The sequence below is a fragment of the Macadamia integrifolia genome, chromosome 13 (assembly GCF_013358625.1).
Source record: "Macadamia integrifolia cultivar HAES 741 chromosome 13, SCU_Mint_v3, whole genome shotgun sequence".
NCBI lineage: Eukaryota > Viridiplantae > Streptophyta > Magnoliopsida > Proteales > Proteaceae > Macadamia > Macadamia integrifolia.
Genome location: NC_056569.1, coordinates 1,380,859 through 1,397,644, shown reverse-complemented (window position 1 = coordinate 1,397,644; position 16,786 = coordinate 1,380,859). Strand labels below are relative to the sequence as shown.

At 37.8% G+C, this 16,786-nt stretch overlaps 2 protein-coding genes across 2 annotated transcripts; one reads left to right on the top strand and one right to left on the bottom strand.

Moving 5' to 3' along the window:
- Window positions 1–4,570: 4,570 nt before the first annotated feature.
- LOC122059778 (probable polygalacturonase At3g15720) lies at window positions 4,571–7,528 on the bottom strand. The gene is made up of 8 exons (XM_042622812.1): window positions 7,370–7,528; window positions 6,953–7,093; window positions 6,693–6,866; window positions 5,692–5,899; window positions 5,380–5,461; window positions 5,127–5,235; window positions 4,934–5,050; window positions 4,571–4,798 (listed from the first exon to the last, which is right to left on the bottom strand). The coding sequence occupies exons 1-8, from the start codon at window positions 7,526–7,528 to the stop codon at window positions 4,571–4,573; spliced, it is 1,218 nt and encodes a 405-aa protein (XP_042478746.1).
- Window positions 7,529–9,777: 2,249 nt separating this feature from the next.
- Window positions 9,778–15,729, top strand: LOC122059829 (probable nucleolar protein 5-2). Its single transcript, XM_042622864.1, has 9 exons — window positions 9,778–9,912; window positions 11,374–11,468; window positions 11,586–11,627; window positions 12,804–12,983; window positions 13,082–13,246; window positions 13,453–13,653; window positions 14,314–14,811; window positions 14,885–15,016; window positions 15,101–15,729. The coding sequence occupies exons 2-9, from the start codon at window positions 11,391–11,393 to the stop codon at window positions 15,506–15,508; spliced, it is 1,704 nt and encodes a 567-aa protein (XP_042478798.1). The 5' UTR covers window positions 9,778–9,912; window positions 11,374–11,390; the 3' UTR covers window positions 15,509–15,729.
- The last annotated feature ends 1,057 nt before the right edge of the window (window positions 15,730–16,786 follow it).

The window sequence follows — 16,786 nt, the reverse complement described above, 5'->3', positions numbered from 1 at the left end:
TTATCGTGGCTCTCTTTGTACTTTTTCTTTTTTTGCTATTACATACTAAGGAACTGACCAAGGTAGGGGTGTCAACAGGTCGGGTTGGTTCGGTTTCGGTCGGGCTTAATCGGACTTGAAGACTTTCAAAGACTACACCGTGTCTGCCCATTTAACTAATCGGGCTTAGTTATTGAGGGCATAGTACGCTTTATATTTGGTCGGTTGGTCTCGGGCTATAATCGGGCTTTAGTCGGGCCTTAACCGGGCTACGGACATGTTTAATGTTAAACGGGCTTTAACCGGTTTTTAAACGGGCCCTCTTTAAAATGTGCTCTTATATTCCGGCCCACTCATGCAAGCCTAAAAAAATGACAATAAATCAATAAATGATACAAAATATAACCATTATTTAAAATGCGAACATGTTTTTACTTTTAGTTTTTACTTTTTAATTTGGGGGGTAAAATAGGTATTCTACAATCATTAAAGGGTCGGGATAGGCCGATGCACAATAGGCCGGTCTCGGTCGGGCACCCGATGGTCCAAGTAGCAAAATCAAGACCGACCGTTTATAAACGGGCCGGGCTCAAGCCCGATACGTTTAATAAATGGTCCGGACTGGGCCGATCTATAAACGGTCAGTCCCGATCAATTTAGTCGGTTCGAGCCACGAATTGACACCCCTACTTATGACTAAGACTATCTGTTTATTCACGGTAAAATACATTTGGATATGACTAACACAGAAAAATAGTCCCGGTCATATGATGGGGGTAGAGTCCTCCATAGGTGTCAGAAGTACAAATAACCAATGATACCATCACTATAATGATAAAAGCAACACCCTAAATTTTGAAATTGATGTTGATTTACGCTATATCCATAAGTTGCTCACTCGACCACGCATTAAAAAAGCAACAATCTCTACATTCAATAGGCCCTCCATTTCCAAATAGCATAAGATTAGATTTAACAGGGTAGCTTCGTTTAGGTTCTTCCTTGCATCTACTTAAAAGACAACTTATTCACATCATCAGTATCTCCATAATATACCTAAATTAAGGTTTCTTGTCCATCTCTTCTTTTGTTAAAAGTTAAACCTACAAATTATCAAGATGAATTTCATGTTGAAGTCTCCAACCCAAAAGGTTAAACTCCTTGCATGTTGCCTCTCTTATGGGTTGCAATACACATGGTATAAGAGGTCCCTCTTTTGAGTGGCTTACACAAATGTTGAGCTTGGTGGCTCTATTAATACCATGTTGGAAGTTTTAACCCAAAAGCTTAAGTTGTTAGGTGAAGAAACCGAATTGGTGATCCAAGATTCTTAGGGTTTTCCATTGTGCCGTTATTTTCAGCACTTTGTTGTGCCTCATCACTTTTCAAGACTGAGGTGTTTTATTATGTTTAAGGTAGAGGAGAAAAACTCCATCAGAAAATAAATGTAACTACATGACAAGATGCAATAAAATCAGACTCACAACGAAAAAATATTATTCTTTTTGAAAGAAAAGAAAAAAAGAAAAAAAAAACTAAACAGTCAGTTCACATACTAAATAAGAAAGACATAATAAAGAATTTATTAGAAAAGTAAATGCAAAATAAGATCAAATTAATATCATAGCTAGGTGAAATAAATTTATGATCCGACTAAATTACATTGAGAACTTGAAATAACTTAGGAGAGTTAAGTAACATTAAACAAAATTAGTTTGTGTTGAGAGTAAACCAAATTGGTGAAGGGTGAAATCTTCTTCGCAAGAGATGGGGTTGTCCTCTAACTTCCAATGGCATCAATGAATCAATGCGTTTATCTTTCAAGTAGAATACACCCATGTCTAATACATCCATATCAAAATCCCAACCATAGCTTGAATAGTAACGATTATCATAGAAATAATGATGGGTGAAATAGATTCAATTCCCTCTAAAGCAACCAGTAGGGAAATCATGGGATGAAAGGGAAAAAGTGGAATTCACTCCCAAAAACAACATTCTATCACCCAAGTTGAAGAACTAGTCTTGCTGTCATCACTATTACTGTTTCCCTGACACAGCTTATAGACCTTGAAGCCACATGTATTAAACCACTTGTGACCAGGTTTTGGCAATAGCATTGATGCTTCTTCCCTTTCAACCATTAATAAGTCACCACATGACTCCACCAGATATGGATATCCCCATCTAGAAAACATAGGTCGTCCCAATCCAGAATGAAGTCTTTTGGGTAGTTTTAGGGTTTCTACAAGCTTTGGTTTAACAGGACAACCACCACCAATGTCCATGTGAAAGACTAAGATATCATAGTGCATCCGCCGGCTGTTCATGTTATTCCTGACTCTTTAAGACATAGAGATGGTCCCTGTAGAATAAGACATCTACGAATTTACAATCATCATTATCTGTCCCGAAATAAGTCCATGACTTTCTCCAGGTCTAGAGAAGGCTACATGATTTGCACATTCAAATATCGCTATGGCTACAACGTTGGAGGATTGAAATTGAGAAGAAGAAGAAGAAGAAGAAGAAGAAGAAGAAGAAGAGGAAGGAGCTACCGATAAGACAACCTTGTTCACACTTGAGGGCTTTGGGTTAAAAATGACGTACGTGGAAGGGGGAGTTGGGCCTTGGTGAAAGGGTTGATCAGATACATGGAAGGAGGAGAACTATCCTCATAAACTATAACCAGCCAACCATGAAAGGATCCAAGACAGTGCAAGATTTCTCTAAACACTTTACTTTGAATAAGACGAAGACCAAGGGGATAATAAATCTTACTATTCTCAGGTATGCTCAATAATCCAACATTACAGGTACTATTGTTATCCTCACAAGGTAGCAACACGAAGGGGAAAAACTGGCGCTGCCGCTGCCGCTGCCGGAATGGGTGGTTGATGTGAGTTTTTTGAAGTGCAGAGTTCCGCCATGAGACACACAGCGCAAAAACGAACATAATCAGCATACAGACTGATATTCTCAGCGATCATAATAACCAACTCCTCTGGAAGTTCTGACCACTTCTTCTGGGTTTTAGAAGCCACTACTTTCATAACTCTACAGTCCATTACACAAAAACCCTAAACGAGAGAGAGAGAAGAGTACCTATGTTGCCGGCCAAGAACAGGAGAAGTAATTAGCGGCAACAGTTGTCGGTGGAGAAGAGAAAAAACCAGACAGAACCCCCTAAATATAAGGACTATAAGATGAGAAACAAAGAATGAAAGAAAGAACCCTAATACCCAAAAGAATGAAAGAAGGGGAAAAAAAGAACCCTAATCAGTCCAATATCTCACCGACTCACCCCCTTTCTGAGTTGGCTCCCGTCTCTATATCTCTCTCGGTGGCCCGTGGCTCACCATAATATGGTCAAAATTGAATACAAATCGAGTCAAAATCGAATAGTAACCAGATAAAAATCGAAATACATTTAATTCTGGTTTGAAAAACAGTTCCCATTCGATTTCGATCTCCAGAAGTTTGTATCTTGAATTGAACTAAAACCTTCTACCAAAAAAAAAAATTTGAACTAAAACCCTAGTCAAAACCCAACCAATTGTCATCCTTCTCTGCTTATTTATTGATTCTCCAAATAAGAACTTGTTAGAGAAGGTTGAGCACCCTAGCTTTCTGGAAACCTGCTGTTCAATGGGAGGACTAGGATGCAAGGGGAATGGGGTCATTTCTAAGAGGGGAGGAGGGGAGGGGAGGGGAGGGGGAGAGTGACACATGTTGAACACCCAGCAGCTTGCAAAGTCTTTTTTTTTGTTTCATACCACCAAAAGGTTTCTCTTCCTATTGGCTTATGCCATTTGGTTTGGTTGATCAGACGATTTAGAACATAGTTGTTCGTCTTAATATTTTTGGTGCCTCCAATAAATGGTTATCAGACTATCACATAAATAGCCTTGAGTTGGTTAATACGAAACCCCACCTTTTATCATAATTTGATTAAGAAGTAAGGCCGGAAGTCCATCTTTTTTTCCTCTCGCTAACATTGAATATCCAGCCATCGACCTGACTAGTCCCACAAACCCATATTGATCCCATAATCGCATGGACCAGATAGACACACATTCGTCCATCAAATAACCATAACAGGCCATCAAAAGGATCAAATAATGCCCTCTTAGGACATTTGTTACAAGCCAAAGGAAAGGCAGCTCGGAGATACACATACACACATATAGGCAAGAGTCTGTATTTTTATGCCTTTATTCATGCTTAACCAGATACCCAATATCTGATTTGATCTGATTGGTACAAAGACTGTTATCACCTCTAAACTAACTTCTATAACAGTCTCTAAATAAACTTTCATACCCATACCCTTGGGATGTGAAGACCCATAAATGGAAAATGGCTTTTCTGTTCATAGATATTCCAAGATTGCTTCCATGAGAATGTTGATGTCTCCTAATAGTTACAGAACAACATTTGTAGACCCTTAACTTCTAAATACTCTGGACTAGATTCCACTAATCATAATTGTTGGAATTTCCTTTGAGATCTTTGAAGAATCTAAAACATTCTCAATATCAATTTTTAGAATGTGGTCTGTTGAACAAATGTGGGGTGGTTGAACTTGGTTTTATTCAAGGCAAGTTACAGGTGGATAACAGTTGATGCATTTTCCCTGTGCATTTGAGCAAGATGAGTTGGTTTTCTTTCCTCCAACTGTTGATGTAATATTGATCTGGTTGAGTAAAATATCTGAGCATCCAACAGTCTTACTGCAACTCAACTGAATAGCTTTATCTGTAATTGAAGTCCCCTGCACTCCTTTGAATGTCACATTGCTCACCTTAACCGCCGACGCCTTCCGATTGTTCATAAGTTGAAGGTGTTGAGCAGGATGATGGATGTACAGAGAGGTTAGTGTATGTAATGTAATATAACACAAAAGAATGCAAAAGTAGGAGAGAAAGACTATCATCCTAGTGAGTTTGCTTACTTGAATTTTGCAGCCATGACCTGAATTACAGTAGAATTGGTCAATGATAATTGGGTTTGCTACAGCTTTTAGATTGATTTGCTGGAAAGAGATATTCCTAGCAAAACCAGATCCCCCCTAGACAACCACCAGGAATAAGATTGTGTGAGGTAAAATGTGAAATAACTTAAAATGAAATTGAGGTTTTTGTTACCTGCCATGTCTTGATCCTTAGCCCATTTGTGGTTCTACTGAAATTGCAATTTTGTACATTTACTCCTTCCACAGATTCATTGTTTCCATCTGCTCCTAAGCTTCCCACACTACAAGTAGGTTTTCTTTTAGTAGTTCTTGGTGTCGAGAATAACTATTTAGGCATTACCCAAGAAATAGTAGTATTGAATTATGATCCTCAAGCAATAGAAAATACTTGATTGGAATTGAAAGATGATGGGCTTGTGACAAACCTTATGCCATGGCCTGGCCCACATGTAATATTTGTGATGTTGATAAAGGAGGATCCACCATTAATGGCAACACAATCATCACCTATGGTATTATCATAGAAATGAAATAACATCAACCACTTAATACATATATTATTGAAGATTTAGAGAAGGCTACACCGGTTGACCCGGTTGTGAGTAATTCTCTCTCCGGTTCCCTTGCGTTAGAGATCGGTCCAGAGTTGTCAGGTTTTACTTGCCTTGCCAGCTAGGTCTGGTAACTAGGAAGTTAAGAAAAGGGTAGAGAGTGAAAATATCAAAGGATGCTCCTACCTGTTCCAATGAAAGAGTCCTTTATTTGAATGTGGGATGACTGGGATATATCGATGCCATCGGTGTTTGGGCTTTCTTCTGGAGCAGTAATATGGAGGCCCGAGATGATTACATCGTTGCACTGGAAAATTGAGATATGGTTTTTTTGGCTGTTCACATGTCTAAGCCCACTTAGCCGAAGCCCATTACACTTATGAAATCTTAGTGCCTGGACAATCCAACAAAATAAATAAATAAAATTAATAATGAGGCCCAGTTGTCAGAAGGAAAAAGTTAATGGGGCTATGTTCCTATAGCCCATATGAAGGTAAATTAAATATTTTAAAGCCCAGCCCTGCTCAGATATTGAGGCCTTAAGCTGTTATGAATTGCCATTATCATTATGGGGAAATTTTCCCTCTCTAGTGGGGAAGGGTTCACCTACCCATTTAGGGTCATTATTACTCATCCTTACTAGATGAAGATTGAAATTACCCTTCCTCATTATCCTATAATGATGCCTTCAATAATACCATAATGACCCTATGTTGGCGGGCTTTTCCTTCACTGTTGATGGAGGGAAACTCAATCCAATATGGTTGTATCTTTAAGTTTAGTTGATTAAGAATGTACATCCTCAATCTGTGTTTGATTGCTTTCTAGGAAGATGTTGTTCTGTTTTTATATCAGGTAGGTTATGTAAGTCTCGATAAATTAGAGAAAAGTTCACTTACTGAGGGCCGATCGCAAATTTTCACCTGGAAATATAGAATAATAGAAAAAAATATATAAGAACAAAAGGGGAGGAGGAAAATATATGTAATATAAATTGGAGGTCTCAATTTCTTTTCATCTATAGTGAAGAGAGGATCTCTTCAACAATGGGATCTGACCTTTCAATTGAACTAGGGAAGGATTTTTTTCGATCCCACTCATACAATAAGGCATAAGAGTCCAATTATAACATCACATCACCAATGATGAAGAATCTCTTCATTGTGTAAAGGAAAACTTAATCCAACCTTAGCATTTTTGCACGTATTTGGTGCCCACCAAATTGAACCTTGGCCATTAATCAATCCAAATCCATCGATGACAAGCCCAGTAATATTGGAAAATCCAAGCCATTTATCATCTATTTCATCATCCTTAATGTATTCTGATATATCATTTGGTGCGACAATATTACCCAAAACCTGTAAATCACCATTGGTGAAAAAATTCAATATTGATGTTACCTAAAACCTGTAATCACCAAATTGAAACTTTACCTTCTACTTACCTGAACATAAATGTTAGAGGCATTGCAGGGACCATGGAACTCTATGGGCTTTAATAAGAATGTCTTCCCAGAGGGTATGATAAGGGTGGGTGTGGCTGAAGTATCAACCCTGCACACAGCTTCCCATGCTTCCATGAAAGCCTTTAAATACACATAATAACAGAATTAAGTTTTGGAGTCCTCAACATAGAATTATAACTAAATGCTTTTTCCGAGCCTGAGAGGTGAAAAATCCTCTAAGGCGGCAGTAGAGGGCAGTGAGGGTCCCTCTGGCGGATGCGTTGGGGTGCATTTTAGGGTCCATCCAATGGCTGGGACCCTCACCGTCCTCTATAGCTCGCCATAGAGGATCTGGACTCGCCTGAGAGGCAGAGGGGTTGGAGGAGAGTTTTATTGAGATCTATACGAGGGATTTACATTTGAATCATCTTTGATTCCATCTCCAATGGCCTTGTAATCTAACACATTAAAAGTTGGGTTCACAATAGTTGGATCTGTTTTTCCAACATCTGATCCAATATTCCAAATTGTTGAAGCCTTGTAGAAGAGCAAGATGAGGGATATAAGATCCTGCATAATAGGGTAATAGGGTAAGACCATGGCAAAGAGAAGAAGTTATCAAAACTTGTTGACAGTTACCTAAACCTAAGAAACCTAAGCACTAATTGTTCATATAAAACTAGTGAATCTAACTCTACTACTACTACTAGTATAGAGAGAGAGAGAGAGAGAGAGAGAGAGAGAGAGAGAGAGAAGAAGAAGAAGAAGAAGAAGAAGAAGAAGAAGATCACCTTGTGCCTTAAATCCTGAAAAAATAAAAAAGATACATGAAAGAGATTTGCATATTAAATACTTACCATTTCATGTATCTTTCACCTTGTGCTCTAAACCCTGAAAAATATCATATATAATAAAATGCAAAACTGAGTGTTGTTAGAGAAAATTATAGAATTCTTATGCTAGGAAACATTGGGCAACGTTGAGAGATTTCACTTTGTTATGGCGTATGTATGAATTTGGTGGATTATACTTATAGACAAGAAGAGAATTGGGAAGGACACCATATTAATTCATTCTAAATATAATTAATGCCATTAAACTTCAGTTTCTTAGAATGAAGTATAAACAATTACATTTTTTATGAAAAGTAACTAATAGCTTCGTTACCATGCATGTTTGAGATTATTATATCATTGACTAGTAAATATTTATTTTTGAATTAGTAAATAATTAAATTAAAAAAATTTTTTTTTATACAGAGACCAAAACTTATATGTATAATGTTGTACAAAGAAAAGTCTAGTGCTACATGTAATAAGGATCAGATTTAACTAAAATAAATAAAAAATTTGTACAATCTTTATGAATTCTTTCCTTCAACAATTGATTTAAGAATGTTATATTATGTAACAAAGTCAAATCAATAAGTTAATGGAGTTTTGTTTTATTTTCAATAGGTTTAAAGTCAAGTTAATAAATTAATGAGTTATTAATTTTTTGTTATTGAATTGATAGGTTATGTTGTAAAAAAATAAAAATAAATAAATAACATTAACCAACACAAAGTGAAATCCCATTCAAAAAATTCTTTAAATAAGGCTCTGTTTGGTTTGATTTGTATTTGTAGGTATCAAACTAGTTTCTATTTTTATAAGTATTTGGGATGATTTATAGTCCTTATTTATGTTTATTATAAATAAAAAAAAATCACAAATCATGATTTGTGGGCTAATGTTTAATAGTCATGTGTTGGAATAGCTCAAAACAGAGGGTAAAAGGGTAATTTCAGTTCTATTTTATAAATCTTTTTTCTTTCCAACAAGTTTGTTCTATAAAGATTGGAATAGAATCAAAATATCGGCACATCCTCCTATTTTCTCATTCACAGTTTCTACTTGGAAGAGAGGGAAAGAGAAGGAATCGTTGAATTTGAAAGAAAAAAAAAAAAATTCCATACAGCAAATGGCTTAGACCCTCTTTTGGAGGCAGCTGTATTGCTATGAGGATAGATCGCACATCAATTGTCTGAGTTTTCTTTAAGGCCATAGTGAATGGGAATCCACTCATTGCAGCACTTTAGATGGGTGCAAAGGTTATTGAGAAGGTATTTTGAAAAAAATGTTAAAACCCTACAAGATTTTGTAAACCCTAGGAAAGTGGGTGAACTGTCATGTCATTTATAGATGAAATAAAAGTTACTTCATATTTTTATACACCTTAGAGATTATTTAGTGGACTATTTTTTCCTAGCTATTCTATGTTTGATCTGGTATGAAACCAATACGAGTAAGCAAACAATCAATGCCTCCCTGAAACTGGCCTAATTGTCAATCCGGAACTAAAAGTGGGGGAACATAGCTCGCTTTCCATTATCCATTGAGTATTCCCTGGGAGTTGGTCTCACATCTATAATCAATTCTATTCCATAATTCCATTATCCATTCTATTCCATCAATCAATTTCTGCTCCATAATCAAGCTAGAGGCATTCGGGCTAATTGGGCTACATGGAATGGTTGACTAAATTATTGGATTATCAACCAGTCATAGTATTTGGTCGGTCCCGGTCAAGTGTGGTTGAATTACTACCTTACACCGGGATAACATGATTATTAATCGTCTGGTGCTTAAGCCTGACACGTCGGACGATTGGACCAATCTTGGACTTCTACCGGTTGGTTCAAATCGACTACCCGTGCAGCGTGCTGACCCACTTTTGACACCCTTAAAAAATACTTTGATTCCCAAGGCCACCGCCCCAAACCCGACCGTTCACGCCCCAAATTCGACCCGTTTGAAAGTAATGTGTGAAATTAGGGTTTAAGAGAAGACCCGACCACCGCTCTATGTAAAATGAGCTAAACCCTGTATTTATCTCCTTAGCTTCTTCATATTTCAGCGGCTTCTGTTCTGCCCCAACACTCCAACAAGTGAAGAGCTCCCGGAACCAGCAGAGACGAGGTATGCTCTCTCTCACTCTCTCTCTTTCTTTCTTTTTCAGTCAAGTGTGATTTTGAAGTTCAGTTTTGGTCGAGTGGCTTTGACCCTTTGTGTATTTTGTCACTGCTTCTGATTTGGAAGCCCTATCCAGACATGATGTTGGGCTCCCCAGCTCATCCTTCAAACTTTCATCCATGTTTAATTCTGTTTCTACCTTTTTATTTGTAAAATTTTATGGGTAGATAACATGATCAAGCTTTCATGTAAGAAATCACATTTCACGGATGGGGTTAGTCCTTGTGCCTGGGTCCTTATTGAATATATGGGAACTCCAAAGAGCTACAGACTCTGAGCTTTATACATTTTTTAGACCTAAGAGTCAGATGGTGGGTGTGGTTTCTTCCATGGCTCCTGCGTGAGAGCCTCCATTTGCATATTTCAATATCTTCTTGTGAAAGGGGAACTACTTACTTAGTCTTGTAGTTTGACGCTCTCTCTCTCTCTCTATCTATCTATCAATCTATATGTTTGTACTTGTTCTTCAAGTTCGAAATGTTTTGTACGAAGTGGGTTTCCTATGCGGGCAATGAGGCATTGAAGGAAGCTCCCTCTACTTTTTTTTGTCAATATATGTTGTTTGGCAGTTTAGTTGGTGCTGAGACTCCGTGTAAACGTTTTGTTCTTGCTAGTCTCTGTGACCGTGACAAGTATAGTTTTAATTCATTTTGCCATTTAGCGTAATAGAACTTTCAATGAATGGTGTAGAGTCAATGTTTTTGAAAAATATTATGTTGGTTTACAGTTTTAGGGGAAAGGTTTAAATTTAATACATGGAGGAGCTTGTACTGAGATGAGGCACATAATTTGAAGTTTGGATTGATCTGGAGGTAGCAGTAAAAAATAACAAATCAATCGTCCACTTAGAAAATGGGGACTTCTGCCACTGTTCTCATAGAATACATTTTCCATTTATATTAATTTTTTATTTGAATCAACAAAATTTTCTTTCCAATTTCATATTTTTTAGTTGGAAATTATTTTATCTATCAATTAAAAAAAAAAAAATTAAAGGCAGTTGTGGGGATTGTTTCTAGAGGGTGGACCTTGGCGCAATGGTAAGGTTGCTCTAGTTGGGATACAGCCTCTCTGCAAAACGGGTTAAGGCTGAGTACATTATGACTCTCCTCAGACCTTGGAGTGGCGGGAGCCTCATGCATTTGGTATGCCCTTTTTTTCTGGGGATTGTTTCTGGGTTGACGGTTTTTGCCAATTGATTTTTTTAGTTATGGCTTCTAAAGGCATTGTTCTTTATCTTATTTTTTTTGGGGTGGGGGCTAAAAAGGCATTGTTCTGGGTTGACAGTATTTTAGCCAGTTGATTTTTTTGGTTATGGTTTCCAAAGGCATTTTCCCCCTCCATTTGGGTTCTCTCTATGTTGGAGCTTTCTAAGTAACAGCATGTGGTTGTGTTGTTTGTGCCTAGGTGCCTAAGGTTTGGAAATGCTCGTGCTATTTGAAACTCCGGCGGGTTTCGCCTTGTTCAAAGTATTAAATGAAGGAAAGCTATCTGCAGTTGATGTAAGCAGCTTTTAATTACAGTAGTCATCATTCCCTGCATTGTGTTTTGCTCCTTTTGGTTGCCACTTTTAAGTGAATAGCATTCGATTTGTTGATTGTTTTTTATTTATGTTTCAGGACTTGTGGAAGGAGTTTTCCTCATCAGTGTCAGCTAGACAGGTGATCTATACTCTCCTATGCCTTTTTGAAGTGATACAATTCTGGCATTTAGAGATCAGATTTGCAGTTGGGTGATAATAACCCCTGCATTAAATGGTGTGATATGATCAGCTTTTCAAGCTTACCCTAATGATTTTGTCCCAGATGTGAATATTAAAAAAATGCTTTAGACAATTAGAAAATAAGGTATTTAGAAGATAATGTTTCTGCACACCAATTTTGTTGTTTGTTGATGAGAGGCATTTATATGAAGGCCGTTTGAAGTAACTCAAATGTCTGAGCAAAAATATATATGGGAAACTATCATTAGAAAGTAAGGCAGTGGCTACTTGGTGTTTTCTGTTTTTCCCATGACCTCGTTGAAGCAGGGTATCCCTTCTCATTACCTTCAACAATTCCAGCATTTTAAGTTAGTAATGGAGATTTGTATCATTGACTTTAATTGAAAACTTATCTTCATCCTAACAACTAATCACTGATGAGCTTTACCCCCACACCTCTTGGGTCGTGAAGAGGGATGGGGAGCAAAAAGAAAAAGGGAAACCTGGGTTGTTCATTTAGTGGTCAGTCCAGGCTGATCTTTTAGCAAAGAAACTCAAACCTTATACTGGGTTGGCTTATGCTTAGGCATCAGCCTATGGTATACGTTTTCCTTCTTCATTGGGTTGATAGTATAACTGACACCCACTTTGAGGTACATTGCTATTTCCAATAGAAAGTTTATCTGAAAGTTATACCCCATTCTTATACATTATAATTTTAGAATCAATAAACAAGTTGATTAATCTTCTTCTGGATTCCAAGGGGTCGTACAGTTTAACTGTGCTAGATTTGAAACTTAGGCTATGCTTGGTAACAAAGAAAAGAGTACAAAAGACATAATAAGACAAAAAAGAATGATTGCATAATAATTTTTTTTGTGTCTATCTCTCTCTTCAAATTCAAAATTTTTTGATTTTTTTCTTTTCTTTTCTTGGTTACCAAACATTGCCATAAGTCCTCTTTGATCCAAATGGTTGATTTTTTTTTTTTGAATAATGGTTAATTTTGTCTTGTCTTTTTCCCATTGTGGTCAATGCTGATCTTTGTACTTGGAAACTATTGCTCGTTCATAGTTCTTTTCTACTCCTGACCAACTTTGAACTTGAAATTTATTTGGTTACACCTCAATTTCAGATGGTGAAGCTGAAAGCTTTTTCCAAGTTCGAGAACACAGCTGAAGCTTTATCAGCGGCGACCTTGTTGATTGATGGAAAGCCCACCAAGTCTCTTCGCAAATTTTTGCGCGCTCATTGTGATGGAGAGACATTAGCTGTGGCAGACTCGAAGCTTGGAAATATCATAAAAGAAAAACTGGTATGCTCATGACATGAATATCGTAAACTCCATATTCTAGACTATCCCAAACTACACTTTTTGTCACACAATATAATTGGGATCTTATTTTATTGCAGCAAATAGAATGTGTGCACAATAATACTGTGATGGAGCTCATGCGAGGTTTGAGAAGTCAATTAACTGAACTGATATCTGGGCTCCCTGTTCAAGATTTAGCTCCAATGAGCTTGGGTTTAGCTCATAGCTTATCTAGATATAAGCTAAAGTTTAGTCCTGACAAGGTAAAGAGCTCCTTTTTAAAATATTGATATTGATGCCTTTGGTTTTGAAGTTCAATCATGCTACTTCTTTGCACTTAATATTATCATTTAGTTTTTGAATTTAAACTTGCTTTGAATCAGTTTGAATGATGCAAGTCAAAGCAGAAGACCTTCTTGTTGACTTATTTATTGTTATTAGTCCTAAAACTTAAGTTTATCCTCTGTAGGTAGATACAATGATCATTCAAGCAATTGGTTTGTTGGATGATCTTGACAAGGAGCTCAACACATATGCAATGAGGGTTCGGGAATGGTATGGTTGGCATTTCCCGGAGCTTGCAAAGATTGTTCAAGATAACATTCTCTATGCCAAGGTAGTCAAGCTGATGGGGAACCGTGAAAATGCTGCGAAGCTGGATTTCTCCGAGGTAGAGTTTTAATTTCCATTTTTACCATAATAACTCCGAGGTAGGAATTACATGCAGGAGAGAGCTAGAACTGCAGAGTAGATGTTGTAAATGTGTATGATGGAAGTAACTTACCCTTAGATTGGTTCCCTTGTTACTTCCTTAGCCCAAAAGCTGGCAGTGCATGTTCTTAGTTTTTCAGCATCAATTTCGATGCCTTACTAGCAATAGGTTCAGATTGGCTTAATTGAACTGGGTTGATCTAGTGCATGGTGTTTTAGATTTTATCAGTTTTAGTTCATTCTCAGATCTGTTATCCATATGTACAGCTATGAACCCAATTCCCTGGTCATCTAGTTCAGTCAGCTAGATCAGTGACTCGGTTGATCTTAGCGTCTCTGTTAGCAGCATGAGAAAATTATGGTGATCATAATATTCAATGCTTGGATGGTTAGGATCGTCTGTTAGTTTTATATTCTCAAAGTGCCTTTGTGACCCATCAAATTGTGGACTCAAATTTGCAAACACTGGCTTATTCGGCGCATTACTTAATTTCAGGAGACACAGTTTCATGTTTCTAAGTAAAGAATGATGCCTAATTTTGATTATAACAAACTATTTTCCAATGATGCCTAATTTTGATTATAACAAACTATTTTCCCCCACTTCCTTGTTATGCAGATATTGCCTGAAGAGGTTGAGACACAACTGAAAGAGGCAGCGATGATATCCATGGGGACTGAAGTCAGTGAGCTTGATTTGATGAATATTCGAGAACTTTGTGATCAAGTGCTGGCACTTTCAGAGTATAGAGCTCAACTATATGATTACTTGAAAAGCAGAATGAACACTATTGCCCCAAATCTGACTGCTCTTGTTGGAGAGCTTGTTGGTGCTCGCCTTATTGCTCATGGAGGCAGCTTGATCAATCTTGCCAAGCAGCCAGGGAGCACAGTCCAAATCCTGGGTGCAGAGAAAGCCCTGTTCAGAGCTCTGAAGACAAAACATGCTACTCCCAAGTATGGGCTGATTTATCATGCATCTTTAATTGGTCAGGCCCCCCCAAAACTCAAGGGAAAAATTTCTCGATCTCTTGCTGCTAAGACTGCATTAGCCATTCGATACGATGCTCTTGGAGATAACCCAGATAATTCAATGGGACTAGAGAACAGAGCCAAGGTAATGTCAATCTACAATTCTGAACTCTATTACCTCTTCAAGGACCCCTTTGTAATATGAAATTGATTTGTAGCTTGAAGCCCGGTTGAGGAATCTTGAGGGAAGAGAATTGGGACGGTCTGCTGGGTCAGTGAAGGGCAAACCCAAGATTGAAGCGTATGATAAGGATCGGAAGGGGGCAGGGGCATTAATAACTGCAGCAAAGGTGTGGGAGTTTTTAGGAGTCCTTACTTTTGATTATTTATTTGTAGATGATATATTAATTCCTTATGCTTGTCTTCATGTGTAGGCTTACAATCCTTCAGCTGATTCGACGCTTGGGCGGACAACAGGAACAGCAGTGGACCATCAGGATGAGGAAGTAGCAGAACCAACCCTGATTACTGACGCAGGAGAGCAAGTTACTGAAAAGAAGAAAAAGAAGAAAAAGAATGTGGAAATTCCGGACATTGACCAGCAAAATAATGAGGATTCTGTGATGGAACCAGAAGAGGAAGACAAAAAGGAAAAGAAGAAAAAGAAGAAAAAACATGTAAAACCTGAAGCTGACTTGGAGATTGAGGATCAGCATGTTGAACCTGAAGCTGGAGAATCAAAGAAGAAGAAGAAGAGAAAGCATACAGAAACAGAGGAGGAAGAAACTGAAGGGATCAAGAAGAAAGAGAAGAAGAAGAAGAAAAAGAAGAATGATGAGTGAATGTTGGCATTAGATCAAGGGGGTGGCTTGCATGGCAGGTAAGCCAACAATTTTGATGTTATTTCATGTAAAATGTGGTTGTCCTTTTCGTCGCAGGTGTTAATCTTTAGGTAACTATTTTTGTTTCTAGTTTCTTGGTTTGGCATACACTAGAATCCTATATATATTACCCAGCTCTGATGGACCATGAATTTTCTGCAACTAAATGTTTTTATGTCATATATTGAGGAATCCACCCCCTCCCCTCCCCCATCCCCCCCACCCCCCCAAAAAAAAAAGTCTGTAATTCATAGTATTATCTCATTTATGTATAACATCTGAAGATGGAAGTGAACTTGAGTCTCCGTTTCTTAGTATCTCATCTGTAGTTTCCAAACCTTTGAGGGTTCATCCATAAAGTGAAATTCTGTCAGAAATGGGGTGGGGAAAATGGGGGAAAAGTGGATTTGTTTCCATTAGCTACTAATTGAGGGTTAATCTACTGTCGCACTGTGGTTGCTTTACAGTTGAAAGAGGCCCATTGAAGCTCTTTTTCACATCATCTGAATAGCTCTGGCCTATTCTATGAACACGTCATTCTCCTGGCTTTGCCAATGATTCCCTGTGAACAGATTAGCTGAAAGAAACCTTTCAAGTGATTCAATGAACCCTGGGTCCCTGTGCTGCTGCTTAGTGTTTGGTCATGGTCTTCGATCTAATATCTTGTAGTTTCCCTTCTCTTTCTTCAGTTTTCATTTTGATATATTACATTCAATCTCTTGATCTTTATTAATCAGTTTATCCTAACCCCCACGGTCCCGACCCTGAAGAGAGAATCTGCCATGCCATACCAATTGTGGGGTGGTATCAACTTCAGCTGATTTCGATCTGCAAATTCGATTTTTAAATCCCTGGTCGTGGGGAACTTTCTCACTAAAGGGTGTGCCAAAATTGTGTTGTGAAATTGACAGTACACACATTTTCGCAAACGAACATTATTAACTTTTGACGACAGCCGTCTAGCGCATTTGGTGAAGCTGTGGTGCGCTAAGTTGATGCTCACCGGGAAGTTAAATATTAGGATGCAAACTACTATTGAAGTGGGAGTCTGCTTGGAATCAAAACCACTATCACAGTGGGAGTATGGTTGAAATCAAGTCTAGAACTTGACGAATATCATGGAACCATAATCAAGATACAATACAATTCTGCCAAATAAAATAATAATCAAGATACAATACAAGCAACTATGGGCCATGTGGTTCTCACTATAGTTGGAAGCTCATGGCCCTTTTTCTT

Excerpts from the sequence above, each read along its gene's own strand:
- LOC122059778 (XM_042622812.1), bottom strand. The coding sequence starts at position 7,528 with ATGCAGGATCTTATATCCCTCATCTTGCTCTTCTACAAGGCTTCAACA. Across the intron at positions 5,051-5,126 it reads TAAGGATCAAGACATGGCAG|GGGGGATCTGGTTTTGCTAG; the intron begins GTAACAAAAACC and ends GTGGTTGTCTAG. Across the intron at positions 4,799-4,933 it reads GTCATGGCTGCAAAATTCAA|GCGTCGGCGGTTAAGGTGAG; the intron begins GTAAGCAAACTC and ends AACAATCGGAAG.
- LOC122059829 (XM_042622864.1), top strand. The coding sequence starts at position 11,391 with ATGCTCGTGCTATTTGAAACTCCGGCGGGTTTCGCCTTGTTCAAAGTA. Across the intron at positions 13,247-13,452 it reads TAAAGTTTAGTCCTGACAAG|GTAGATACAATGATCATTCA; the intron begins GTAAAGAGCTCC and ends TATCCTCTGTAG. Across the intron at positions 14,812-14,884 it reads GACTAGAGAACAGAGCCAAG|CTTGAAGCCCGGTTGAGGAA; the intron begins GTAATGTCAATC and ends ATTGATTTGTAG.